At 43.6% G+C, this 24,636-nt stretch overlaps 14 protein-coding genes across 14 annotated transcripts; 7 read left to right on the top strand and 7 right to left on the bottom strand. All coding sequences in view use genetic code 12, as the record gives it.

Moving 5' to 3' along the window:
• On the bottom strand, positions 1-894 carry PGUG_02852 (uncharacterized protein; the record flags this gene model as incomplete). The annotated part of the gene is made up of 1 exon (XM_001485073.1): positions 1-894. The coding sequence occupies one exon, from the start codon at positions 892-894 to the stop codon at positions 1-3; it is 894 nt and encodes a 297-aa protein (XP_001485123.2).
• A 404-nt stretch (positions 895-1,298) lies between these two features.
• On the top strand, positions 1,299-1,916 carry NUO1 (Nuo1p; the record flags this gene model as incomplete). The annotated part of the gene is made up of 1 exon (XM_001485074.1): positions 1,299-1,916. The coding sequence occupies one exon, from the start codon at positions 1,299-1,301 to the stop codon at positions 1,914-1,916; it is 618 nt and encodes a 205-aa protein (XP_001485124.2).
• Positions 1,917-2,041: 125 nt separating this feature from the next.
• On the top strand, positions 2,042-4,555 carry PGUG_02854 (uncharacterized protein; the record flags this gene model as incomplete). The annotated part of the gene is made up of 1 exon (XM_001485075.1): positions 2,042-4,555. One exon carries the CDS (start codon positions 2,042-2,044, stop codon positions 4,553-4,555), a length of 2,514 nt encoding a protein of 837 aa, XP_001485125.2.
• A 103-nt stretch (positions 4,556-4,658) lies between these two features.
• PGUG_02855 (uncharacterized protein) lies at positions 4,659-5,426 on the top strand (the record flags this gene model as incomplete). Its single annotated transcript, XM_001485076.1, has 1 exon — positions 4,659-5,426. One exon carries the CDS (start codon positions 4,659-4,661, stop codon positions 5,424-5,426), a length of 768 nt encoding a protein of 255 aa, XP_001485126.1.
• A 183-nt stretch (positions 5,427-5,609) lies between these two features.
• PGUG_02856 (putative ATP-dependent kinase) lies at positions 5,610-6,488 on the top strand (the record flags this gene model as incomplete). The annotated part of the gene is made up of 1 exon (XM_001485077.1): positions 5,610-6,488. The coding sequence occupies one exon, from the start codon at positions 5,610-5,612 to the stop codon at positions 6,486-6,488; it is 879 nt and encodes a 292-aa protein (XP_001485127.2).
• A 1-nt stretch (position 6,489) lies between these two features.
• On the bottom strand, positions 6,490-8,235 carry GAP1 (Gap1p; the record flags this gene model as incomplete). Its single annotated transcript, XM_001485078.1, has 1 exon — positions 6,490-8,235. The coding sequence occupies one exon, from the start codon at positions 8,233-8,235 to the stop codon at positions 6,490-6,492; it is 1,746 nt and encodes a 581-aa protein (XP_001485128.2).
• A 261-nt stretch (positions 8,236-8,496) lies between these two features.
• PGUG_02858 (uncharacterized protein) lies at positions 8,497-9,249 on the bottom strand (the record flags this gene model as incomplete). Its single annotated transcript, XM_001485079.1, has 1 exon — positions 8,497-9,249. One exon carries the CDS (start codon positions 9,247-9,249, stop codon positions 8,497-8,499), a length of 753 nt encoding a protein of 250 aa, XP_001485129.2.
• Positions 9,250-9,704: 455 nt separating this feature from the next.
• PGUG_02859 (U4/U6-U5 snRNP complex subunit) lies at positions 9,705-9,998 on the top strand (the record flags this gene model as incomplete). The annotated part of the gene is made up of 1 exon (XM_001485080.1): positions 9,705-9,998. One exon carries the CDS (start codon positions 9,705-9,707, stop codon positions 9,996-9,998), a length of 294 nt encoding a protein of 97 aa, XP_001485130.1.
• Positions 9,999-10,109: 111 nt separating this feature from the next.
• Positions 10,110-10,898, bottom strand: PGUG_02860 (methylthioribulose 1-phosphate dehydratase; the record flags this gene model as incomplete). The annotated part of the gene is made up of 1 exon (XM_001485081.1): positions 10,110-10,898. The coding sequence occupies one exon, from the start codon at positions 10,896-10,898 to the stop codon at positions 10,110-10,112; it is 789 nt and encodes a 262-aa protein (XP_001485131.2).
• A 146-nt stretch (positions 10,899-11,044) lies between these two features.
• Positions 11,045-12,559, bottom strand: NOP5 (RNA-processing protein; the record flags this gene model as incomplete). Its single annotated transcript, XM_001485082.1, has 1 exon — positions 11,045-12,559. The coding sequence occupies one exon, from the start codon at positions 12,557-12,559 to the stop codon at positions 11,045-11,047; it is 1,515 nt and encodes a 504-aa protein (XP_001485132.2).
• Positions 12,560-12,639: 80 nt separating this feature from the next.
• DNA2 (bifunctional ATP-dependent DNA helicase/ssDNA endodeoxyribonuclease) lies at positions 12,640-16,851 on the top strand (the record flags this gene model as incomplete). Its single annotated transcript, XM_001485083.1, has 1 exon — positions 12,640-16,851. The coding sequence occupies one exon, from the start codon at positions 12,640-12,642 to the stop codon at positions 16,849-16,851; it is 4,212 nt and encodes a 1,403-aa protein (XP_001485133.2).
• Positions 16,852-16,874: 23 nt separating this feature from the next.
• PGUG_02863 (ubiquitin ligase complex subunit) lies at positions 16,875-19,298 on the bottom strand (the record flags this gene model as incomplete). The annotated part of the gene is made up of 1 exon (XM_001485084.1): positions 16,875-19,298. The coding sequence occupies one exon, from the start codon at positions 19,296-19,298 to the stop codon at positions 16,875-16,877; it is 2,424 nt and encodes an 807-aa protein (XP_001485134.2).
• A 119-nt stretch (positions 19,299-19,417) lies between these two features.
• STV1 (Stv1p) lies at positions 19,418-22,273 on the top strand (the record flags this gene model as incomplete). Its single annotated transcript, XM_001485085.1, has 1 exon — positions 19,418-22,273. One exon carries the CDS (start codon positions 19,418-19,420, stop codon positions 22,271-22,273), a length of 2,856 nt encoding a protein of 951 aa, XP_001485135.2.
• A 240-nt stretch (positions 22,274-22,513) lies between these two features.
• PGUG_02865 (uncharacterized protein) lies at positions 22,514-24,424 on the bottom strand (the record flags this gene model as incomplete). The annotated part of the gene is made up of 1 exon (XM_001485086.1): positions 22,514-24,424. One exon carries the CDS (start codon positions 24,422-24,424, stop codon positions 22,514-22,516), a length of 1,911 nt encoding a protein of 636 aa, XP_001485136.2.
• Positions 24,425-24,636: the final 212 nt, after the last annotated feature.

Below are 24,636 nucleotides of genomic sequence, written 5' to 3' on the forward strand. Positions count from 1 at the left end.
TTATGTTTGCGAGTTCCGCATTGACAAGTAGCAGTTCCAAAGCACAGAGATTGACGACGAAAATGGTACTTGGAGACTCCGGGGTACCACAAGAAAGTTGAAGAATTGCACGGGAAACCATACGGTATAATTGACGATCAATGTGGGCAAGTAGATCTGGCGGAGTTTTGCTCTTGTGTCGTCCCAGGTTCCACTTTCCAACACCATGGTTCCGTATGTGAAGAAACAAAAGAGCGAGATAGGTGAATAGCATAGCTGGTCTGTAAGTACCTTGCGAAGAACCTCAATGAATTTGGGATCCGTGGCGTAGATCTGTAAGAATTTGTACCATAGGCATTGAGCAAATGCCATTATAAAGCCCCAGCACATAAAACCAGCAAGTCTACCAAATTCAAAGTAGGAATTATTAGGAAGCTGATTGACATCGATTTGAGGATTTGGAGTCAATTCGTCGCTATATCCTTGAATATAGTCCATAAACCGCTCTAGATGATCCTCGTCGTTCAATTCCGGCTCATCATTAGCTGGTTGGTTAGAACGGTACAAATACCCCCCATTGGAGTTGACGGTGTACATCCATGATTCACTTGCCAGGAAACTTAATGGAGCCGCCGATCTATTATAGCTCAAAAGAGACTGAGCCAATGTTTCCGAGATGCCGTAAAGCACCAAATTTGTGACAATTATCGTGATAAGGGAATTTTTCACATATAATTCCGAATATTTGAATGTCAATTTGAGAAGAAATGTAGCTAGAATTGTGATTATAATAAAGTTCAAAGCAGGAATTCCATATATCCGAACACTGTTGATCACCCTTGTAAATATGGATGGCTGTGGCGACACCGGGGGGACATTGGCCTCGGTATCAGCTTCCGGTAATTGAATAGACATAAGGACGGTATACCTGGTGCACGGATGTGTTGATAACCAGTGGATAAGAAAAGGCGGGAAACAGGAGAGGGAGAATAACGGAGAAATAGTAGTGAGTGGTGACTTTATTGGGGCTATGCTTTTATAACAGTTAGGAGTGAAATGAAAAGCAGTAAAAAGTGAAAAATGAAATCTAGTTTCAATGAGTCCTCGTTTTTAAAATTAACAATCAAACTTTTGATTCCCTTCCTCAATGCTACCTCGACTTCAATACTATTCTATTGACTACATTTGACTTAATTGACTCAATTGACTTCGTTGACTTCATTGTCCATTAGCTCAATTCTGCTTTCAGTCCATTTACATCCGTACACCACGCTGACTCCGCGCCAATCAAATTTTACAAATTATCAACTACAAGCTCCATGTCGTACCATCAAAACAACGCTCCGGTGAGAGCAAATCCTCCCCATTCCGACTATGAGTTGATTGACATCGATCCACATTTCCTGAGAGTGGTCTCGTACTTCAGAACCTCGGATTACGGTTTATGGGCTGCTACAACTGTCGGGTTTCCATTGGCTTTGCAAGCTTGGGAAAAATTGGAGCCTGCTGCAGGTGCGTTCAAAGTGCCAGGAAAAGTGCCAGGAGGTGCCTTGAGAGCCGCCGGACTCTTGGGATGTATAGGTGGATTTTACTTGGCATATGTGAGATCCAGTAAACGATTCTTAGGATGGAGTGAGAACAGTGCCGAAGTTAAAAGAGACCGTTATGAGATCAAAAAGTTGTTGTCGCAGGAGAAATTGCCCTACCATGAAAACAAATCCGTTCTTGATGACAGACTCAAGGATATTGCCAACCGAAACTCGCAGTTTTCATTCACCACCATGGCCATTTTCCCATGGTTCAATTTGGCTCACCACCCATACCATGGTGTCAACATTCAAAAATACTATGAAGTGAGAGACGGAGAGGAAGACTGGGGGTTTCAATTGAAGCCATTTGACGAGATCAAGGCCAAGTACGCTAACAATATCGAGTAGCAATGAGCATAGATGACGACGAGGATTCGTAATACACAACACAGGCTAGTACTGGGAAACCTTTTCTTCATATCTTTCTAATTCTCTTTTCCAATTTTTTTCTAACTCTCTTTTCTGCTCTCTTCATGTTTCTAATTTTTTTCTACTCTCTTTCTCATTATCTTCTCACTCTCTCACTATTTACTCTCTCTCACTATTTCTTCGCACCGCGACTGTTTACAAACATGGAAGAATACTCCCACCTTCCCTTGGAGGAAAGGCTAGTCCATAGCGTGTGGAAGGTTCGTCTCCAAGCGTATGACGAGTTGGCCACTCAATTTGCCCAGGACTCTTCTTCCTTTGATATTTTTTCCAATTTTGATTTGATCAAAACAATCATCACAGACGCCAATGTGGTGGCCCAGGAGGCTGCTATCGGCTGTTTTTCCACATATCTCCAGCACGGTGCCTCATCGCAAACTATACCAAGGCTTAGGAGTGCTGGGGTTGTTTCTGCGTTGGGAGAAAAGGGTCTTTCATCTTCTAGAGCAGGCACCAAAGCAAAGACAATTGATTGCTTAATTTTTATGGTGGAGTTGGCAGGGAAAAGCTCTGATATAGATGATGTGGTAGAGGATGTCCTCGCTTTTACGTCGGCTAAACTCCCAAAACTAGTTGCTGCTAGTGTAAATGCCGTTACTAGTATCGTGGATTCCTTTGGATGTGTAGTAGTACTGCCTAAACCAATTGTGCCGTTTATACCCAAATTATTTGCCCATGCTGACCGCAATGTTAGAGCTGAAGCTACAAAGTTGTGTGTTGTCTTGTACCAATGGCTTGGCGATGCTGTTTCTACTATGATATTTTCAGATCTCAAACCAGTGCAACAGAAAGACTTGACAAAAGCGTTTGATAATGCTGAAAGAACCACCACGCAGAAAAGATTGACTAGAAAACAGCAATTGGAACAGCAACAAAAAGAGGAAACTAATGCCAATACGGCGAATGAACCACATCAAGAAGATGACAAAGGTAACGATGATATAAACATGGATGACGCTTTTGATGCATTCGATGTCATCCCGCCTGTGGAAGTACTTTCCAAGTTTCCTTCCAACTTTTATCAACAGATCCAGTCTTCTCAGTGGAAAGAACGCAAAGAAATCTTGGATGAAGTGCACACCATACTTGAAAAAACAGCCAGATTGGAACCCTCGGACGACTACACTGATTTTGTCCGTGTATTGTCCAAATGTCTAAAGGATTCAAACATCATTGTGGTGCAGCTTGCAGCGAACTGTGTGGAATATTTGGCAAAAGGTCTCCGTGAGGGCTTTCTGAAGTACAGACTGATGGTCCTTGATCAGCTAGTTGAGCGTACCAAGGAACGTAAGGCCAGTGTCTCAGAAGCATTGAATACTGCTCTAGACACCATTATTCAATTTTCTTCCTTATCAGATGTCTTGAGTGCCTGTATTTCTGGAATGAACAGTAAAGTTCCACTTGTGAAAATTTCTTCGACAAATTATCTTTGTCGTTGCTTATTATCGACAAAAGAGCCCGTTCAAGAATCGGAAGTCTCAACCATCATGAGCGTGGGACAAAAGTTACTCGCTGATTCGCAAGAGCCAGTACGTCAATCGGCTACTCAAATGGTTGGTACATTGATGAAATTGACTGGCCAGCGCCCACTAAAGCCATACTTGGAAAAGGTGGATGATAACAGAAAGGCAAAGGTGATGAAGGTCTACGAAACTGTGCAAGTGAATCTCAAACCTACAGCCGTACCCACCAAGAATCAACCACCTCCAAATCAGCCACAACGGTCTCTGTTGAACACTAGAGATATTACCAGTTCTGATAGCACTCGCAAGCTTGCACTTCCTGGAGGTCCTCGTCTGTCTATACCTTCAAAGAGAGGAGCAACTTCGCCAGCTAAACGTGAAGAAAAGCCTAATCTTTACGGCAGAGGATTTGCTTCGCGGCCACTTCCTTCTGCCTCTATTCCTAAGTTGGACTCGGTGGTGCCAGAACTCTCTCGTGAAGCTTCTTTCTCTCAAAAGGATCGAGAAGAACTCGAAAAACTACGCAAAGAGAAAGAGCTGTGGGCAAAGGAAAAAGTGCTGCTTGTTCATTCGCAAGAACGTCTTTCTTTGGAAAAAGATCAACTCTCTCAACAACTAGAAATTCTTCGCCAGCAAAAGCAAAGCGCTACCAGAGACTCCGAGAATGCGGCACTTCTACTCAAGCAAAAAGACTCGCAAATAATTCGTTTAAATAGCGATCTCGAGACAGCCAAACTCAAAATCAGAGATCTCGATCAAACGGTAGAAATGATGAGATTGCAACAGACTTCGACACAGCTGCATTTTTCTCACTCGCCAGTATCGCCGTATCCACTCAACACCAGACTCACCAGCGGTGAGTTGAGTACTCGTGTTCACCGCCTTTCTATCGACGGTGAAAACGATACACCACCAGTTCCATCTCCACAGCGATTTCGCAGCCCGCAAAAAGTCACCGATACCACCAATATTCCTCCACCCAGAGAATTGGACTTCAGCACAAACGATGATAGTTGGAGCCATGCGGCGGAAATCACTTCCCAATTGAAAGCTCGTATCGAAAAGATGAAAGCCACTCGTCGTGGTATATCGTAAAACGGCTGCAAATGGCATCGAAGACGGGTTGTATACAGTCGTCCTGTATATCGCCGTTGAGTCAACGCCGGTTTCGGTCGCAATACCAAGTCGAGTTGTGCCAATGTCTTCTAAGCTTCGGATTCTAGTTCCCATCAAGAGGGTGATTGACTTCGCCATCAAGCCGCGTATAAACAAGGCTGGCACCGGTGTAGAGACCAAGGGTGTCAAATTCAGCATGAATCCATTTTGTGATATTGCATTGGAAGAATCTTTAAGACTTCGTGAAAATAACAAAGACCTTGTTGATCACATCCATGCGGTGTCTATAGGCCCTACCAAGGCACAGGATGTGTTGCGTACAGCATTGGCCAAGGGAGCAGACTCCACTACTTTGGTTGACGTCGGGGACGATGAAGTCGAGCCACTTGCAGTAGCCAAGATTCTCAAGAAAATGGTAGAAAAGCAGAACTCTAACCTTGTGATTTTGGGTAAGCAGGCCATTGACGATGATGCCAACCAAACCGGTCAAATATTATCTGGGCTTTTGGATTGGCCTCAGGCCACAAATGCTTCCAAGGTTCAAGTCGAAGGAGATTCTGTTACTGTTACCCGTGAGATTGATGGAGGTTCTGGAACCCTTCGTGCGAAGCTTCCTATGGTTATAACCACCGATTTGCGTTTGAATGAACCACGGTATGCGTCATTGCCCAATATAATGAAGGCCAAGAAGAAGCCATTGGAAAAGTTGAAAGCATCTGACTTTGACGTAGATCTCACGAAGCGGGTGGAGACTTTGAAGGTAGAGGAGCCACCAGCGCGTCAAGCTGGTGTGAGAGTGGAAAGTGTGGACGAGTTGATTTCGAAGTTGAAGGAGATAAAGGCTTTGTAGATAGACAAAGAGGAAGAATATAAGAGAAAGCAAATAACATCTGTGTAAAGCTACAATTGACAACTGACATATGAAATGCTACAAACGGCAATTTGGAGGCTCAGTGCTATGTATAAATAGGACTTAACTTTCTTCGAAATAGACTTATCTTCGCGCAATTTTTCACTACCCCACAAACTCCGAATGTCGGTTGCAACTACTGTTCTGTACCTCTCAAAAAGAATTGATGCCTATGACTTTGCTACTAAACCATTCGTCTGTGGAATAAGTGGCCCGCAAGGGTCCGGTAAATCATACATGGCAGAATACGTATACTCGGAACTTTGTACCAAATATCCGAAACTTACCATTCTTCAATTTCTGATGGATGATTTATACTTGAGCCATTCAAAGCAGCTAGAGTTAACCAAAGCTAATAGCATTCCATTGCATGAAAATCGCATGTTGCAAGGTCGAGGCTTGCCAGGAACTCACGACATTGACTTGGCAGTGAACATTTTTGAACATCTTTTTACCAACTATAAAAAACCATTCCCAGAGCTCAAAGTTCCACGGTATAACAAGGCGGCCTTCAATGGTGAAGGAGACCAGTTTCCTGAAGATCAATGGACGGTAATTCGGAAACCGGTAGATATAATCATATTTGAAGGTTGGTTCAATGGTTTTTGTTCATTGGACGAACACCAACTTTTACTCAAGTATATGACTGCAAATTACTCCTCCAGTTTGCTTCCTAAACACCCATTCCACAACTTTTCTGACTTGAATGTCAAGCTCAAGGAATATGAAAAAATATGGTCGTTTTTTGACTACTTTGTCTTGCTCGCTACAGACTCTATAAAAAACGTTTACAACTGGAGACTTCAGCAGGAACATGCTTTGATCAAGAATGGAGGGACTGGCATGTCCGATAGCGCCGTACTCAAATTTGTGGATCGGTACATGCCGATGTACGAAATTTATTACGATAAAGTTTGTGCTATAGGTTGCTTGGAACCGGGAAACAATCTTCGAATCGAGATAGACAGCGAACGTAACTTGATACAATGCGATGAATATTAGATTAGCACCAGAATTTATATATCCGGTAATAGAATGCTCTCTTTGATAGCTGTTCTCGTTCTTCCTCCTTTTCTTGTCTTATCAAATCGGCATCAATGTGAACACGACCGGTGTCGATATCTAATTCCTCAATTGGAATGTACAACCGCCATTGTCTCTTCCAAACTTTGTAGAATAACCAAGACACCAAAATGACTGGAAGTCCCAAGTAAGACAAGAAGAAGTCGTATGCGCTTGGCTTCCCTCCCAATGGAAATAATGCTATCCAGAACTGAGCAACCAAAACCAACACATTTAGAGTCAACCCGTAGTAGGAACCCCACCTTCCGGCCTGTGAAACATATGGCAATTCATCGGTGCTTCTTCCTTGGTAACTGAGAGCATTTCTGAACCGTATGTGACAAACGTTGATGGAAATCCAAGTTGCAATCGAACTGATACCAGAGAGAGCTAAGAGCCAGTTGAAGGCTTCTTCTTGTTTGTCAGATGCAGCGATGAAAGCGAATAATGCAAATGTATCGGTGATGGCAATTGCTACGAGAGGCCGTCCGGCTCTGTCAATGTAGCCTGTCCATTTGGGAGCCATTCCTTGCTCTGCGAGCGAATTGAGGGATCTCGAAGTAGCATAAACTGAAGAGTTACCCACTGAAATAACTGCAATCAAAATCACCACATTGATAACACTGGGCAATCCCTTGATTCCACCGTTTACTACTGCAATGACAAATGGAGAAGCCGTGGCATCTACTGAAGAATCTCCGAGCAATCTGTCATCGTCGTAAGATACCAAACATGCAACAATGGTTAAGGACACAAGATAGAACAAACATATTCTCCAAAAAACTTGCTTAATAGCCTTTGGTAAAGTTTTTCTTGGGTTTGGAGTTTCTGCAGCCGTTAATCCAACCATTTCGGTACCACCGAATGAAAAGGCAGCGGTGACAAAGACGGAACATACTCCTTTGAAGCCATTTGCAAATGGGCCCGGTTCCCTCCAATTTTTTCCTCCAATAAACTCATGAGATGGTCCTCCACCGCAAATCAAGACTATTCCTAGAATGATGAAACCTATAATAGCAATGACCTTTACCATGGAAAATATAAACTCGGCCTCACCATAGCCCTTCACACCTAAGAGAGTTACAAATACCACAGCCACGAAGAATATTGCCACAAATATATCGGGGTTGAGAGTGGAGTTCCAGTATTTGATAGTTAATGATGCAGCCACTAGCTCAAGAGGAACGAGCACAAAAAACTGCATGAAATAGTTCCATCCCACTGCAAAACCAACAGCAGGTTCTATGAATCTGGTAGCGTAAAGATTGAATCCACCACTGACTGGAAGAGTAACTGATAATTCTCCAAGGCCCTGGATTGTGGCATAAACTCCTGTCAGGATTAACGTCCAGGCAATGATCAACCCGGCACTTCCACCAGTTCTCAATGCTGATCCGGATCCCACAAATAGTCCTGTACCTATAGAGGAACCTATTGCAATCATCTGTAAATGGCGAGACTTCAAACTACGAGACAACTGAGAGTTGCTAGCCTTCAAGGCCGCTCTCTGTACATCCGTTAGTTCTTCTTCATCCACTGCAATCTCATGTGTTAAGGTTTCGGTTTTGATGGCTGGTTTGAAGGAGTCTTTGAAAGAAGTCCATAGTCCCAGTTTTTCAATAGATGATGATGCACTTAGTTCATTTTCTCTGGCTACCGAAGGCTCCTCTTTCTTTTCGGCCCTCATCTGGTAATATGTTTTGGAAAATCTAAGTTGAATTAATGATTTTCGTCATCTCAGCAGCAAGTATTTCATGGGGCGTTTCTGGATCGCAGTAAGGCAATTTGAACAGATGAGTCATTCTGCATGTAGAATGCCATCCGAGATTTACTTTTACATATGCACCGAAAGGCGTAAATGGAAAGTGAGCGCGAAGGCTTCGAAAACGCCGCATGCAGCAACCCCGTGATGGAAAACGGTTATTGTATGCCGTACATTCAATCCACCCTAGTAGAGAGACATCTTTCTTGAACGACTAAGCTTGCTCAAACTCTCCTGCTGAATCTCGGTGGAGGCTATTGTACGCCTTCTATTTATAGGAGATGGCTCGACAAACATTTCCTCCTCATCAGTAGCAGCACCGTTCGACTCCAATTGCGTCAATCGGCGATGAATCAGATCGAGCTGGCGCTTGATATCGTTGATGCCCCGACTTTGATGAACAATACCTCTTTCTAGCCGATCGAATTTGATGGACTTTTCATCATCGCCAAACACTTGATCTTCCAATAACCTATGTGCAACACAATCCGCCAATTTTTGCGACTCATTGGCAGTTGACGGCGACAGTTTCAATTCCACCAATCTTCTCGTTTCCTCAACAAGGCTAGAAATACGCTGAAACTCCGTCTCTACCATAAGGGCCAACTTGCGCATGGTCTGGTCACATCTGCCGACAGCATCCTGATTAGTCGCCACTGACTTGGTCAATGTCGCAATCATTTCATGTAACGAACCAGATTCCAATTCTAGCTGAGCAGCCCATTTAAGCAACGTTCCTGGCGGCTCAGTTTTGTACCCGATATGAGCCCAAAAATCCTTGCAACGGCTTTCAGACGATTGATTAGAACCAAATAGTTGTGAATGTGGAAGGGATGTACAACGTTGAGTAGGAGACCCCGAAGTGTTTTCATCAACTAGTGTGGATTCAGCAGCAGCAAAATCAATCGATTCATTTCCATCTGGTGCACCGGTACTCATGGGTTAGAATTTTTGAGGGGAGGGGGCACCCTTTTATAGACCGCGTTTGCAGCCATGGTTGCAAAAGTCGGAGCTATAAAAGATGCCGATGCCACGAAATCGAGAACGCTTAATCTAATTGAATTTTTCGATTTCTGCGAGTGTTTGCCATAAGGTTGCTCAAGGGCTACTGGTGTGTACTTTATAAATGCAAATTGCTCATGATAGAATTCAAGTAAATATACTGCTCAAGATGAATTTGAGTGATTCAGACAAGAGACAACTAGTGAATAAAAAGGACTGATATAAGTTCTTTCTGAAGTTGGGGCCCAAGTGCTATATCCTTCCTTTCCTAATTCGGTTGTGGTATGGTGCATCTGGGCATAACGCGTGGCTCCGTTTGATTCTCATCTCGTGCGAAATTGTCTTCGTGAACTCACAATGTCCAGCCTAAAAGAGTTTCTTAACAGTAAGTAATGCATCTAGGCTACTTCAATTGCCATACTAACGCAGAATCTGTGAGAGTAATCACCACTGATGCTCGATTGTTTGAAGGGATTCTTGAAGGGTTTGATAATTCCACAAATATCATCCTCTCGTCATGTTATGAACATATAATATACGAAGAGGAAGATGAGGAGAACCAAGCTATACCGTTGGGCGTTTACTTTATGAGAGGTGGAAACGTGGTATGTATAGGAGAGACCAGTGGTGATGTTGATTTTACAAAAATGAAAGGTACGCTAAAAGGAACAAAAAACCCATTATAAGAATTTATCAAGTGAACTGTTAAAGGGGAAGCTACCCAAAATTGCATTAGAAGAACAAGAACGGTTACTTAACAGGCATTGAAGACAGAGTTTATTGCACTATACATTGGCCTACTTTCTGACAGTGTCCATACCGGCAGTTTTCATCTTCACTGCAAGCTCCAACAAATAGTCGAGTGCCTCATTATAGACCTTTGCTTTCCATACATCTTCACCCCACACATATATACCGTGTCTGCGTACCAATACGGCGGTTGTTCCAGGGTAGTTTCTAATGGCTTCTTGAAGACTGTCTGTCAAATCTTCCTCATGAGGAGTATTTTCTATGATGGGGATCACCAACTTGTCATAATATTGCATACTTCCCACTTTTTCAATCTTGCTGGTGGACTCGTTAAGCTTGAGTTGGGGCAATGCCTTGATTTGTTCAATATGAGAAATTTCAAATTCAACTTTATCACCCCACAATAAGGTACACATCACGGCACTTTGTGAATGGGTATGGATACATGCACCGGCTTCACGCATAGTGTAGCAGCTCATGAATAAAGGGGTACAAGCACTTGGCTTATACTTGTACAGTTTTGTGAGTTCTTGTGGACATTCGTTTGGAGTCCGCAAGAGTTTTTCTCCATTCAAGTCCACGACAAACATTTCCCAGGGCTGTAACCGTTCCTTTTGGATCCCTGAAGGTGCAATGTATACAAGATTTGGGTTTTCACCTTTGACATCACGAATGGAGATTCCACCGCCTGTTCCCGTCACCCAATTATTGTCGTAAAACAAACGACAAAGCTCACAAATCAAATTTGCTGGATGGGCGGGATCATCTGAGAGATATTTGTCGTCAAGAGCAGGTATGTTGGCCTTTGGGGCCAGGCAATGGCATGGAGCTGACATGGTCAAAGAGAGCACATGGGTGAAAAATCCTGTACGTGCGAACAGTTGCAATCGATGCCACAGCTAAAATAAATCGTGTATTAAACAAGTAGTCTACAATGAGGTAATATGCGAATAGAAGATAACATGCGGATGGGGAAGGAAACCTACTTCTTCTCCTTCTTTTCCTTCTTGGACTTTTTGTCCTTTTTGGATTTCTTCTTGTCATCCTCGTCGTCTTCATCTCTCTTTCTCTTCTTGTCTTTCTTCTCTTTCTTTTCTTTCTTCTCCTTCTTCTCTTTCTTTTCTTTCTTGTCCTTCTTCTCTTTCTTTTCCTTCTTTTCTGGTTCTTCTTCCTCTTCTTCGTCGTCAGAATCTCCACCAGCATCAGCATCGGCGTTGTATTGTGGAGCTTCCTTGATTTCTATCTTCTGCTGTTCTCTGACAACTTTTGAAGTGGTACGCATATCGCGGCCCTCCAAGGCACTTAAACGAGATTCCACCTTGGCTCTAACGGAAAATCCAAAGTCTCCAGAATCGTCTCTCTCTTCTGAGAGCGAATCGTAACGCAAAGCAACGGCAGCTTTTGCAGCTAAAACTCTGGCAATTTTTCCCTTATTTTTGCCAGTAGCCTGTCCCACGAGCGAGGCATGGTAGAGCAAACCATACTTGGGAGTATCGTGCTTGGTTTTCAAGGCTCTGAAAAGCGCCTTTTCTGCACCGAGAATCTGGATGGTGGAAGCAGGAGCTTTGGAAAGCGAAGTCAACGAACCAGCGTGGGCAATAAGACGAGCACCAATCAACTCGCCGACCAAGGCTGTCAAGTTGGGAGCAATAGCCTTCATACGAGCCGACAAGTAGTTGGACAATTGTTCTCTGTAGGCAGCAAAATCCACAATTTGTTCGGCCAACGCTTTGATGTTTTCGAGATCAATGGGAGTAATTTCTGTTCCCATGGACACCTCGGCGGCGGTTTTCACTTTTTCTTCCATTTCCTCTGGCAATATTTCCGATAAGTCGGTTTCGGAAGCATTGGACCTAATACCCATGGTGAGAATGATTCTGGCGTAGGCCACCGAGTCGGTGATCATCTTGGCCAATTCGGGGAAATGCCACCCGTACCACTCCTTACATCTCATAGCATAGGTATTTAACTCCTTATCCAAGTCATCCAACAAGGCAATGGCTTGAACAATCATGGTGTCTACCTTATCGGCACTGAATTTCAATTTGTGACGACCAATGGAATGAGCCAAACCCAACGACATCTGCTTCAAAGCATTATCGTCCAATCCTGGGAGAAGTTCTGGCAAGAACTCTCTGATCGAACGGTGCAAATCCAACGAAGCAGCATCAGATACAACCGAGAAATTCAATCCCAATTTGTTGATGGCATTACCCAATTTTGTCTCCAGAACAACCAACGTGGCCTTCTTGTCCTGTTTGACCTCGCTTAAGAATTTCTTCAATGTTTCCGAAACACGGCCTTCGATGACAGCATTGGCTTCTTCCAACGCACCGGCGGCTGACAGGAACTTTTCAAATCTGTGGACTTTAAACTGTTCGGCAACTTTCTCAGCGGTATCCAAGTCTTCCAACAAGGTGGTGGACTTGTATATCTTTTTGTCGGCGGCCTTGAGAAGGGCGTAACCCGCCGCAGTTTCGGTTAAGACGTAGGCCATGGTGTGAAAAAAATTTCCGATGAGCTGCGAATTTGTCCTCTAAAGCCGGTGCAAGGATGTGAATTCTGGGGTTTACATCGATGCATCTCACCAGATTTCCAGGAAGCGCGTTAATGCATCCCAGTGACAGACGGCTGCCGGCCAGCCCACGGCGAACGAAAAAACATAAAAGGACGTATTTCTTTCAGCCGACAAACTCCTTGGTCGGTGGTGAAAATCTGGGCGCTCGGGAGCAACCGGAAGGTAGTTTAAATCACCAAAAGAGCGAACCTGATCAGATTGAAATTTCCACAAAATTGGCCCCTACTACGATTCCGCGTGATCCTGTCTCCCCTCGCGTGGACGTGATGGTCCAAAGCTCTGATGACAGTTTTGACGGTATAAAATGGCGAACAACTCCACGAAAACCTCAGTTCAGAAATGCCATTTCCACAACCATGCCATCTTCTCCTCTACGTGAAATGGCAAAAGACTTGAATGTGGACTCGAGACAAGTCAGTGCTAAGCATTCTGCTACGATAACCGACGAACAGGCCAATTCTGTGCTCAACAAGTATGGAACAGACTTTGTCAACATTTCTTCGCAGCCATCTTCAACTCCAAATTTGCATAAAACCAAGTCGGATCTTTCCGCGCCAACGTCTCGTGAAAACGACTTGAATATCTCCCCGGTACTCCAGAGATCTCGTTCCAGCGGGGTCGAACGATTGGCATTCAAACCGAGTCTTGTAACTTCCAAGTCAATGACCAAGTCTTTAACAAAGTCGTTCAACTCGGAACCAAAAACAGCATCTCAGCCTACCGGCTCTACTCTCAAAAGCTGGATTGACCGCTTCGACAGTAATTTCAAGGACTTTGATGGCGAGAGCAGTTTTGACTTCAACAAGCTGATGCTTTGCCAGACCGCTGATTCTAGTTCAGTTGAACCCATTCCTGTCTCTGCTGCCATAGACGCCATCGACTTTAGTGACGACTTCAGTGACTCTGAGTTGGTCACTAGTGATCCAATCAAGGTGGAGGCCCGAAAAACCACACCGGAAACCGAATCTGATCCATTTTCTTCCGATGATGAAGTATTCAACGATTTGGAAGAAAATACTCAAAAACGCCTGCCTGATGTACCTGCCCAAATCTCCCGGAAAGATTCAAAATCTCCACCTTCCAACACCAGTTCCAATGATATAGCCCTTGCTTATCCAAGAAAAGGATTGGCTCGCTACAAGATTGCGGATATTCTCAAGTCACAATACAAATTGCGTGATAGAACTTTGAACCAGTTGGTGATGACAGTCTTGGACTCTAGTGGAACTACTTCAAAACTACTCATTCGGGGCGAAGCTTCCCTACTCAATTTTGAATTAGGAGACATCGTCCACATCATTTCTACCGATAATGGAAATCCTCGATTGGTCGATGATGATCATAACTTGCTCATCTGGAATCCTGATACACTTGTTTCCCCCACATCTGTGTCTCTGCAATTGACTTGTGCTCGGAAATCTGTTCTTTTGTCTCGCTTAAATTTTCCAGGTGTCTCCTCGATTCATCTTATTACCGGCACAATTTTGCATGAAATTTTTCAGAGTTGTATTCGAGAGGAAAACTGGACTGTTGAGTTTATGTCTGACCTCTCGAACTACTCGATAGATCAACGTCGAATCGAGATCTTTTCATTGGGAGAAGAGATGATGAACAACGTAAAGCACACTATTCAGGAACAATTACCATACCTACGTGAGTGGTTTGATACCTACTACAAAAAAGTTCCATCTCTGGCTAATTCGATCCAATCTGCTACAAACCCAACGACTGCGCCACGCAAAGCCGAAAGAAGAAAGACGGTGATGTTTGCAGTTTCAAAAGCTTTGGAGATAGAAGAGACCATTTGGTCGCCAATGTTTGGTATCAATGGTAAAATTGACGTTACTATTGAGGCCAAAATGAGGGATGGAAATCAGAACCTGACGATGCTTATGCCGTTGGAGATTAAAACTGGAAGAGAACATATCAGTCATCATGCTCAATCTGCATTATACACATTACTATTTAAAGATCGATACGAAATTTATCTCACTGCATTTCTCTTGGTTTATACCAAGGAAAAAATCACCAAGAAAGAAGAGATTGGCAGGAACGATCTCAAATCATTGGTGAATTTACGAAACCAGCTCACAGAGTACTTCAAGTTGAATACTAGAAAACTTCCAAATCTACTACAGCTGTCATTGTGCGATAGATGTGAAATACAGCAAGCTTGTATGACCATCAATTTCCTTGCTGAAGATGGAACAGGTGAAGATAGCGGGATAGGCATTGATAACTACAACTTTTTGGTGGATCATTTGTCAGAAAAACATAAACATTTTTATAATGTCTGGGATTCTGTCATTACCAAAGAAGAGAGCTCAATGTCTCGTCTCAAGCGTGAGCTATGGCTCATGAACTCAACTGATCGGGAACAGAAAAATGGCAAGTGCATCTCGGACTTGAAGGTTACTGACTGTAGGATCAACGAAGGCTCAGAGTGGTTTGATTATACCTTCAAGCGAGCTGAAACCTCACTGTTAAGTTCAAGATCATTTCAGCTCAGCCAATTGAGTAAAAATGACAGGGTCACCATCAGTTCTGAAAACGGTCACTATGCTTTATCTCAAGGTTACATTGTAAAAATGAGAAAAGATTTGATTGTTGTGTCAGCCATGAGAAAACTAAGTCCACTGGTCTCTCGCTCGTATGCAAATAATCAGCTGGTCCATTATCGTATAGATAAGGATGAGATGTTCTACGGTATGGGACTTGCGAGATTCAATATTTTGAACTTGTTTCTAGTTGATGGTGATTCAAGAAGACGAGAGATTTTGGTTGACAGAAAACCTCCCAGATTCACCAACGGGGAATTGAAGTTTGAGGCCCCCAAATATCTCAATGTGGACCAGGTTGCGGCCATTAAAAAGGTGATTCTGGCAAAAGATTTTTCACTTATTCTAGGAATGCCCGGGACTGGCAAGACCACAGTTATATCTGAATTGATCAAAAGCTTGGTGGAAAATGGCAAATCGGTGCTATTGACGTCGTATACTCATTCTGCTGTTGATAACATTCTCCTAAAGTTGAAAGATAGTGGTTTGAAAATCCTCCGTATTGGATCTTCTTCCAAAGTTCATCGAGATATACAGACATTTTTACCTGCTGACATCAAAACTTATGACGATTTTCATAGAGCATATCTCGAGCCTCAAGTGGTCGCAGCTACTTGTCTCGGGATCGACGATATTGCATTTTCGCTTGGAAGGACTTTTGACTATTGTATTTTGGATGAAGCTTCACAAGTCACAATGCCTGTTAGTCTTGGTCCGCTTCGTTTTTGCAAAAGATTTGTTCTAGTTGGAGATCACCACCAGCTACCACCTTTAGTACAACATGGAGATGCGGACGTACGAGAACTTCTTTCCACCTCGCTTTTCAAAACTTTGGGAGATGCATTCCCACAAAGTGTTTCTGAGTTAACGTACCAATTTCGAATGTGTGAAGACATAATGCTGCTTTCCAACATTTTGGTTTACGAAAATAGGTTGAAATGCGGTTCTGAAAAGGTTGCACGAAACTCCTTAGTTATCCCTCACCCTAATGCTGTGGATCAACTTTTACTATCGAGAAACACATCCAAGAATGAGAGATGGATGGACGAGATTTTGGATCCAGAAAGAAAAGTTATTTTCTTAAATCACGACATGATTCCCGGATACGAAACTTGCATTGGAGACAAAATTGAAAACTTGACAGAAGCAGAATTAGTCTTCCAGATTGTCGATGCGTTGACTACGTGTGGAGTTCCAGAATCAAGTATCGGTGTCATGGCTCTTTACAGATCCCAATTGAGATTACTTATGAAAGGTCTTTCGGATAAGAAATCCGTAGAGTGTCTTACAGCAGACCAGTTCCAGGGAAGAGATAAAGAGTGTGTGGTTATTTCTTTAGTACGTTCAAACAAAGAACTAAAGGTTGGAGATCTACTCAAAGAATGGAGACGAATCAATGTGGCCATAACTAGGTCCAAAACAAAATTGATCATCTTGGGGTCGGCTGCAATAATGAAAAGCATTGGAATACTCAATCGTGTTTTATCGCTTATCGAGCAAAAAAACTGGATGCGTACTTTATCCCCCAATGCATTGTCCGTCTATCGAACCAGAGAGATTCCGGAAACTCCACAAAAACCTCGTGTAGTCGTCAATAAGGAGGTGTTGATGAAAAACCACCCAATAGCGAGAGATATATTTCACTCGAGTTAATGTACATACTAAACACTCCAAAGTTATATGGCAAAGAAATGAAACTCAAAGTTCCCGCGTCGAAAGTTGAACTGATTACCCATCCAGCCATTCGGTGGTTGTTCGTCATTCTCGGCATCGTCTCGATTATTAGGTTGGTTATTATTGTTGTTGGGGTTTCGTAACCGTCTCATTTGCATGAGGCTCTGGATGAAAAATACCAGAAAGAACATCAAGGTGATGGCTATGACAAGATAATCTCCAGTATCGTAATCTTCTTCAGTGTCATAATTGGATCCTTCGTGGTGTGCTCTTGCTCTTTCGTTTGCCTGATCAAACCTAGCAGGAGAGCTCTCCTTCTTTTTGCTGATAGATCTAAATGCACTGAACCATCCATAGTTTTCGTCAGCAGAACTGTCTTTGTTCTTGTGAGAGGAAAACATGTACTTGAGTCGAAGACGGAGAAGCGCCAAATTAATAGGAACCTTGTTTTTCGATGCATGGATTTGCACGTAGTCGTCTCCTTGGTATAACAAGCTGAGATCATAAAACCTCTTGGCCATGAAGTAGTCCACTGTATTGTTGATCGGTCCCAATCCATATTCATACATGTATGCAAGACTGTAGCAGCCGTGTGAAGAGTGTTGGTTGGCAGCTCGGTGGTAGAAAGTGTATGCCATATCATAGTTGGGCGACAATTGTGTTCCTTCAATACCATAGAAATAAATGTCTCCCAACAAAATTGTGGCATCAATGTTGCTCTGTATCGAAGCTTGCTCGAGGTAGGAAATTGCAGACTTTACTCTATTATCGGAATGAGTAACTTTGACAGTTGGAAGAAAGTTGAATTGTGCCAGAAGTGGTTGAAGTTGGTAGAGAAGGTATGCTGCGGAAACTTGCGAGTTAACTAGCCCGAGCTCGGCTCCAATCAGATAGGCTAGAAGGGCATTTTTGTATCTTCCAGCGCAGAGCTCTCGAAAAGCCCATTCAAGCTCGGGTACAAATAATGGTTCGAGCCGTTCTGTAAATACCTTGTAGTAAATGATGGTTGTTTCACACTGATACGGCGCACTGGGTGTCATATATGCTCCAACATTTGCTCGGAGAAGCTCACCGACGTAGTACAATGCCTCGGTATTCAGCATTCCAGCAGCATCTTCGAAGCTTTTAAGTATCTGTGGGAGGTCTGGGTTTGACACTGGGTTGAAGCCACCTTGCTGCAATAAAAGACGAGCAAGTGCCGTTCGTCCTTTATGTGACTTAATCTTGGCGGCTTGCGCATAGATTTCCATTGCTTTGGTAGCATTTGGTTCAGAACCATTGAGGCCCTTTTCTACAATATACCCGAGATCAGCGGTTGCCTCTGGTGATACTGCTCGAAGTTGGTTCAATATTCGTGCTGCCTCGGTAACATTCTTCTCGACGCCTTGCCCATGAAGATACATATGGCCTTGTAATGCTATGCATCGGTGAAAAAACCGCATTTCGGGCATGGATCGAAACGTGCCGCCAATGTCACGATACATCTTCATGCATTCTGACAACACTTCAAAAGCTTTAGCATGGTTCGCTGGCCTGAAATAGTCTCCTTCGTATAGGGCGAGAGCTTCGTAGTACTGGTCTGCGTAGGATGGAAAGTCGTAGTCGAGATTATTTTCATGGAACAGGTAACTCTCCACCTGATGGTAACGAGAGAAGATCAGTGAGCTCGATTCACTTAGTTTGTTTCCATAGAGACCACCGTTGAAGTCTGGGATCTTGACGTTGTACGAAACCTTTATATCGTCGTAGTGTTCCCCGATATACTCTCGTCCCAACTGAGCTAGTCTACTGTAATAATGAAGTGCCAATTCACAATTTGTGGGTACACCGAGACCATATAGGTTCTTATAAGCGAGAGCCATGGTAGCCTTGTCGCTGCCATTTTCCATTGCAAACTGGTAGTAAATTAAAGCCCTTGCTGGATCTTTTTCGATATCGCCAAAGAGCCCAGTAGAGTATGCCAAGCCAAGCATGAAATAACTATGACCATTGGGTTCTGAATCCACCACTTTGTGGTAGTATGATAATGCCTTTCCATAATCTGGACGAGTAACGTAGCCAAACATGTTATAGTCTGCAATCGTTAACATGGCAGTGATATCTCCATTGTCAGCAGCAGCTTCCAATATATCCATAGCGCTTGAGTACCGAGCAAAAACGTCTCGGTTGTCTCCAAGGTACACGGTTCCTTGATAATCATGCAATTTTTCATCGTATTGTGGAATTTTAAGTCCATTATAGATGTTATTTTCAGTGTAGACTGGCGGCGAATGTCGGTTGCGTAGCTGTTCAAGATGTATATATGCATTTTCCAAAGTACTTTTTTCTGGTGTTCCCACAGCAGCAACCACAGAAGCTACATATACCGCAAAAGCGAGTATAAGTGGCGGCCTCATTACCAAAAGCCAGTGACAGCACTGCAACATTGAATCGCACTTGGAGATTGCCTAAGTTGTCTGCAGGATCGAATCAGCCCCTGTCCTGCATGTGGCCAGGTTAAAGTGGGCTTCGAGTTGCGACCGTCCACCTGGCATATTGTAACGTTATGGCGATTTCGCTTTCAGGCTCCAATGACGGGCCAGCAAAAGAGGAGGCGTTTTTCCGGTCTGCTCCGATGACCCTTGTTCAATTTTACGTTACAATAGAGCTTGCTCGTGATGTGGTGTACGCCTTAGGAAACCTCGGAGACGTTCATTTCCGAGACTTAAATTCAAAATTGACACCATTCCAAAGAACTTTTATAGCCGAATTGCGGCAGAACGATGTGGTGGAGGCCCGGTTGACATATCTTCAAGGGGTAATGATGAAACACGAGATTTGGACGGGAGATCCGTTTGCCAAGTTGACAGCAGACCGGGCACCTTTTCCGAAAGCCTCCGATGTCGATAGTCTCAGGAGCCGGATTTTGGAAGTATATGAGCGGATTAAGCATCTAGATGAGTCCTTTGTGGAATTAGACCAGCGGTACTTGAAATACGTCGAGAACAGACATGTGGTACAGGCTCTTGAAGATTTCCATAAAAATGCCTGGTCCGAATCCGAAGTCCGTGCCTCTATGGATCGTCCTAGTATAGACGGTGACGACGTAGCATTGCTTAACGCACGAAATCGCAGCTTGGAGTTGGGAAGTTTTGAGATTGATGACGAAGACCGCGATGAACTCACACCGGAAACGGCTGATTTAGACATTTCCTTTGATGCTATATCGGGTACAATTGCAACGGAAAAGATAGGTTTGCTTCGCAAGATTCTCTGGAGAACTTTAAGAGGAAACCTTTATTTTCACGATATACCCATAACCTCCACCAAGCTTTCCAATTTCAACCCCAAGACCCCAGAACTCATTGACAAAAGCGTCTTCATCCTTTTTGTTCACGGAGACATGCTTCGACTTCGTGTCAACCGCATAATTCTGTCGTTGGATGGAATTGTTTACGACAACGTTAACGGCAGTGCCGTTGACCGGTCTCGCACATTTGCCAGTCTCAACTTGAGTATCACCGACTTGTCAACGGTGGTGGATAATACACGAAATCACTTGATGACCGAGTTGTCTGTGCTCAAGGAAGCTTACCCCAATTGGTGGTTTATAATCCAGCGTGAAAAACTCATATATCAGGTGCTCAACACCTTCGATAACGATGCCGCCAGACGGTGCTTAGTGGGTGAAGGATGGATTCCCAAATCGGACCTCAATACTGTTAGAACCACCTTGAAGCAGTTGATAAGAAAACGGTCTGCTCCTCGCGCATTTGTCAACGAGCCCGAACTGCTGGATCATGAGTCAACTTCAACTCCAAGTTCTCCTGGTCGTTCTAGTTCCGTTGATCTTTTATTTGCAATTGAAGACGACCACGACGCTGAAGATGCTCAATTTGAGTCTGACGATGAAGATGCTCTCATTGCTGTCGTTACCGAACTCTCAACTAACAGAACCCCTCCAACTTTCCATCGTACAAACAAGTTCACCTCAGCTTTCCAGCTGATTATAGACGCTTATGGAATAGCCACCTATCAAGAAGTGAACCCGGGTCTTGCTACCATCATCACGTTTCCTTTCATGTTCGCTATCATGTTCGGCGACATAGGGCATGGATTTATAGTACTCCTTGTGGCTCTCTACTTGATCAAAAACGAGAACATATTCGGACCCATGCGAAATAAGGACGAAATATTCGAAATGGCATTTAATGGACGCTACATCATTCTTCTCATGGGGGTATTTTCCATGTACACGGGTTTGATCTATAACGATATTTTTTCCAAATCTATGACGTTATTCAAGTCAGGATGGAAATGGGAGTTTCCAAAAGACTACGACTTTAGCAAGGATGGTGCCATCAGCCTTGTTGCTCAAAAGATTCCTGGCCATACATACTTCTTTGGATTAGATTGGGCGTGGCATGGTTCTGAGAACAATTTGTTATTCACCAACTCATTGAAAATGAAACTCTCGATTTTGATGGGTTATATTCATATGAATTATTCTCTTATGTTCAGTTTGGTTAACTATCGATACTTCAAATCCAGAGTTGACATAATTGGAAACTTCATTCCGGGTTTCCTCTTCATGCAAAGTATCTTTGGCTACTTGGCTCTCACCATTTTGTACAAGTGGAGTGTGGATTGGTTCGGAATTCAAAAACAACCTCCTGGCTTATTGAACATGCTCATCAACATGTTTTTATCACCAGGATATATCGAGGACCAATTATACCCGGGGCAAAAATTCGTTCAGATAGTGCTTCTTTTGGTGGCTCTTGTATGTGTTCCTTGGTTGTTGGTCTACAAGCCGTTAACATTACGCCGACAAAATAACCGAGCCATTGAATTGGGCTACAGCGACTTGCATTCTCAGCACAATCATGATATACAGCGCCATGTTGAAGAGCAAGCTCTTGACGAAAGTGGTATTGACGATGGTTTGAATCATGATGTTCCTGATGAAATCGATATGTTAGACGATGGGTTCAGGTTCCCCAACGATATTGAGCCATTGCATCATACGGCGGCTCATGGAGATGGAGATGAGTTCAATTTTGGTGATGTTGTAATTCATCAAGTAATTCACACAATTGAGTTTTGCTTAAACTGTGTGTCTCATACTGCATCGTACCTTCGATTATGGGCTTTATCGTTGGCCCATGCTCAATTGTCGTCGGTTTTATGGTCTATGACGATACAAAATGCATTTGGTATCACCGGAGCCAAAGGGGTTGTAATGACCGTCTTTCTCTTTGGATTATGGTTTATTTTGACGGTTTGTATATTGGTGATGATGGAAGGCACTTCTGCCATGTTGCATTCCTTGAGATTGCATTGGGTCGAAGCTATGTCGAAATTTTTCGAGGGAGAAGGTTATGCATACGAACCGTTTACATTCAACAAGATTGACGTTTAAGGTTTTTAAGCCGATCGGCTCGGCACAGAAATTTTTCCCGCCGATCTTGCATAATGATTTCATGCAAGATCTTCATCTTTTGCATCGGGGTTATGTGCTGTGCAGGTGAATTCCTGTTTGAGGTAGGAACTACGAATCGAGCCCAGCCGCACGAACAATCCCGTTTTACCGAGGTATCTGCACTTACGTAATGAACTTGAAAATCGTAATGTCGTATAGTTGTTGTATGCTAAATGATGATTATAGATCAATGCGCCTTCCTGCCGTCAATTGTCTCTGTACTTCGTCTATAGTCCATGGGCGTTGTCTGTTTCTCATTTTCTCGTAGAGCATATGCTTGACTTGTTCCACCGGCAAATTCCGGCGTGAGGCTTCTTGTTCCACAAACCGGATAATTTTCATGCGGGTGTGCCTAAATTGCCGTTCCGAGCTACCATGTACTTTGAGCCATTCGGTGGTGGATATGCCATTTGCGTAGAGCTCTTTTTCTAACGATTTAAAATCGTCCCACATTTCGTATAAAGTAGCCGCACTTCTCGATAAACGACGATGCAAAACCGCATTTCTTTTGGTTGCAAATTCTTCATTATCAAAAGTTGGAACTTCCATCAGCTTTCTTTCTTCGACAAATTGAGTGAGTTTCTGGCAATTTTGCTCCACGGTTTTGTTCAACTCTTTAATACCTTGACAAGAGTCAAAACTGCAGCGAGATAAGTCTTTCAAAGAGGTTGCAATACTTCTCAACGATTGCTCAGCCATGCCGGAAGTACCATTAGACCGTGCCAGATGGAGTATCTGGACCCCATTGAGTGCCTCTTGGATCTTTTGAAGTTGCTGAGACTGTTGTCTGATGGCCCAATCTTGGTGCCTCATATACCGTTGGAGACGGAGATAATGGTCTTGTTGAAGACGAACCATGCGACGACCTACGGCGTCGTATTGGCTCAAAGTTGAAGGGGAAACAGAGTGGGTTCTTGGTTCCGGCAGGGAAAAAGGAGAAGATTCTGGAGATGGACTCGAATACATGTCGATGCCGAGGGCCATGGTTTCGTTTACCCTGGATGCATAAAAGTTGAAACTTGGAGTATTGAAGAATGGATGTTGCAGAACTGGATTATTAGGATACCTGTGCTTGAGAAGAACCATATCTTGGACGAGAACATGGCGTAAGTATAGGAAAAGCAGCCGAACATGGAGAAGCAGTGGATCTTCAATGGTAATGTCTCCGTCTATAAATGGGAAAATTTGCTTTAAAACTTCTTGCGGAGGATCGAGTCGATCACGTCCAATATCGTAGTCGCACCCTCGTTCGAATCCAGCTAGTTTGTATATGATTTGTTGTGGAAGATTGTTCAAATTGACCAGGTGCGGCCGGTCGTTGCGAGTAAGATCTTCGTCTCGATTGGTGGTCAAAAGCTTGGGAAGCGAAAAGTTCTTGGAATCCTTGAGTCCTGCGAGCTCCACTGCCTTCGCCGCAGACTTGTGTTGTTGGGAATATGACATGGCTTGTGAGCTATTGCTTCCTTTCATGAGCTTGATATTTCTGAATTTTTCAGCACTCAGGAAGTCCGGTCCAGATTCGGTATTACCATATGCATCTGCAATGTGGTACCTGCTAAACAAGTACATGGCTATACTTGCAACCGGACATTTATCCACATCTCGAGCTCGGAGACATCCGGCGTACTGCGGGCCATTGGAAGTGGTGGAATTGTTTGTCGTTATTATCAATGCAATTGGACACGATTTGGATCCTTGTTGTTCTAGTTCATACGTTCTCATGTCGGCAATGCATACTTCCCGTCGTTGACCACTGGGGAAAAGAAACGAGTGGCCGAGAGAGAAATTGACCAAGGTTCTCAAACAGGTATGGGGTTTAACTTCATCGGTATCACATTCCCAAAGTGGCTTGAGTAGTTGATGATACCTCGAGTCGTCGGAGATATCATTGATACTTTCGTCTGAATTTATCGAGTTTGATCGAGACACAGTCATTGATGCAAGAAACATGGCATTCAACTTTCTTAAATAAGGTTCCGACGACCCCATCTCTGTTATGCATACCGTATGCGCGATTCTCTGCAGTGGCGGCGTTATGTGCCTCCATGCATGATGCTTTTTCCCATGTTGCAATTCCTGTCCATAAGCCATGCCTTACCGACATCTCCATCATGTCAATGTCAAAAGTTGATACAAGTCGTATGATCCTATGCAAGTGATGCCAAGGTTCCCCGCAATATAACGGCGCTAACCGAAAGGGACAAGAAAATTTGCGTCGGGATTCATGCCGAAAGTCATCTATTTTTTCGAGTTCCGCTCAGGCAATATATGCACGCTGCGCCGCAGATTTTACGATGCTCACT

Source organism: Meyerozyma guilliermondii, genomic scaffold, assembly GCF_000149425.1.
Source record: "Meyerozyma guilliermondii ATCC 6260 scaffold_3 genomic scaffold, whole genome shotgun sequence".
In the NCBI taxonomy this organism is placed as follows: Eukaryota; Fungi; Ascomycota; class Pichiomycetes; order Serinales; family Debaryomycetaceae; genus Meyerozyma; species Meyerozyma guilliermondii.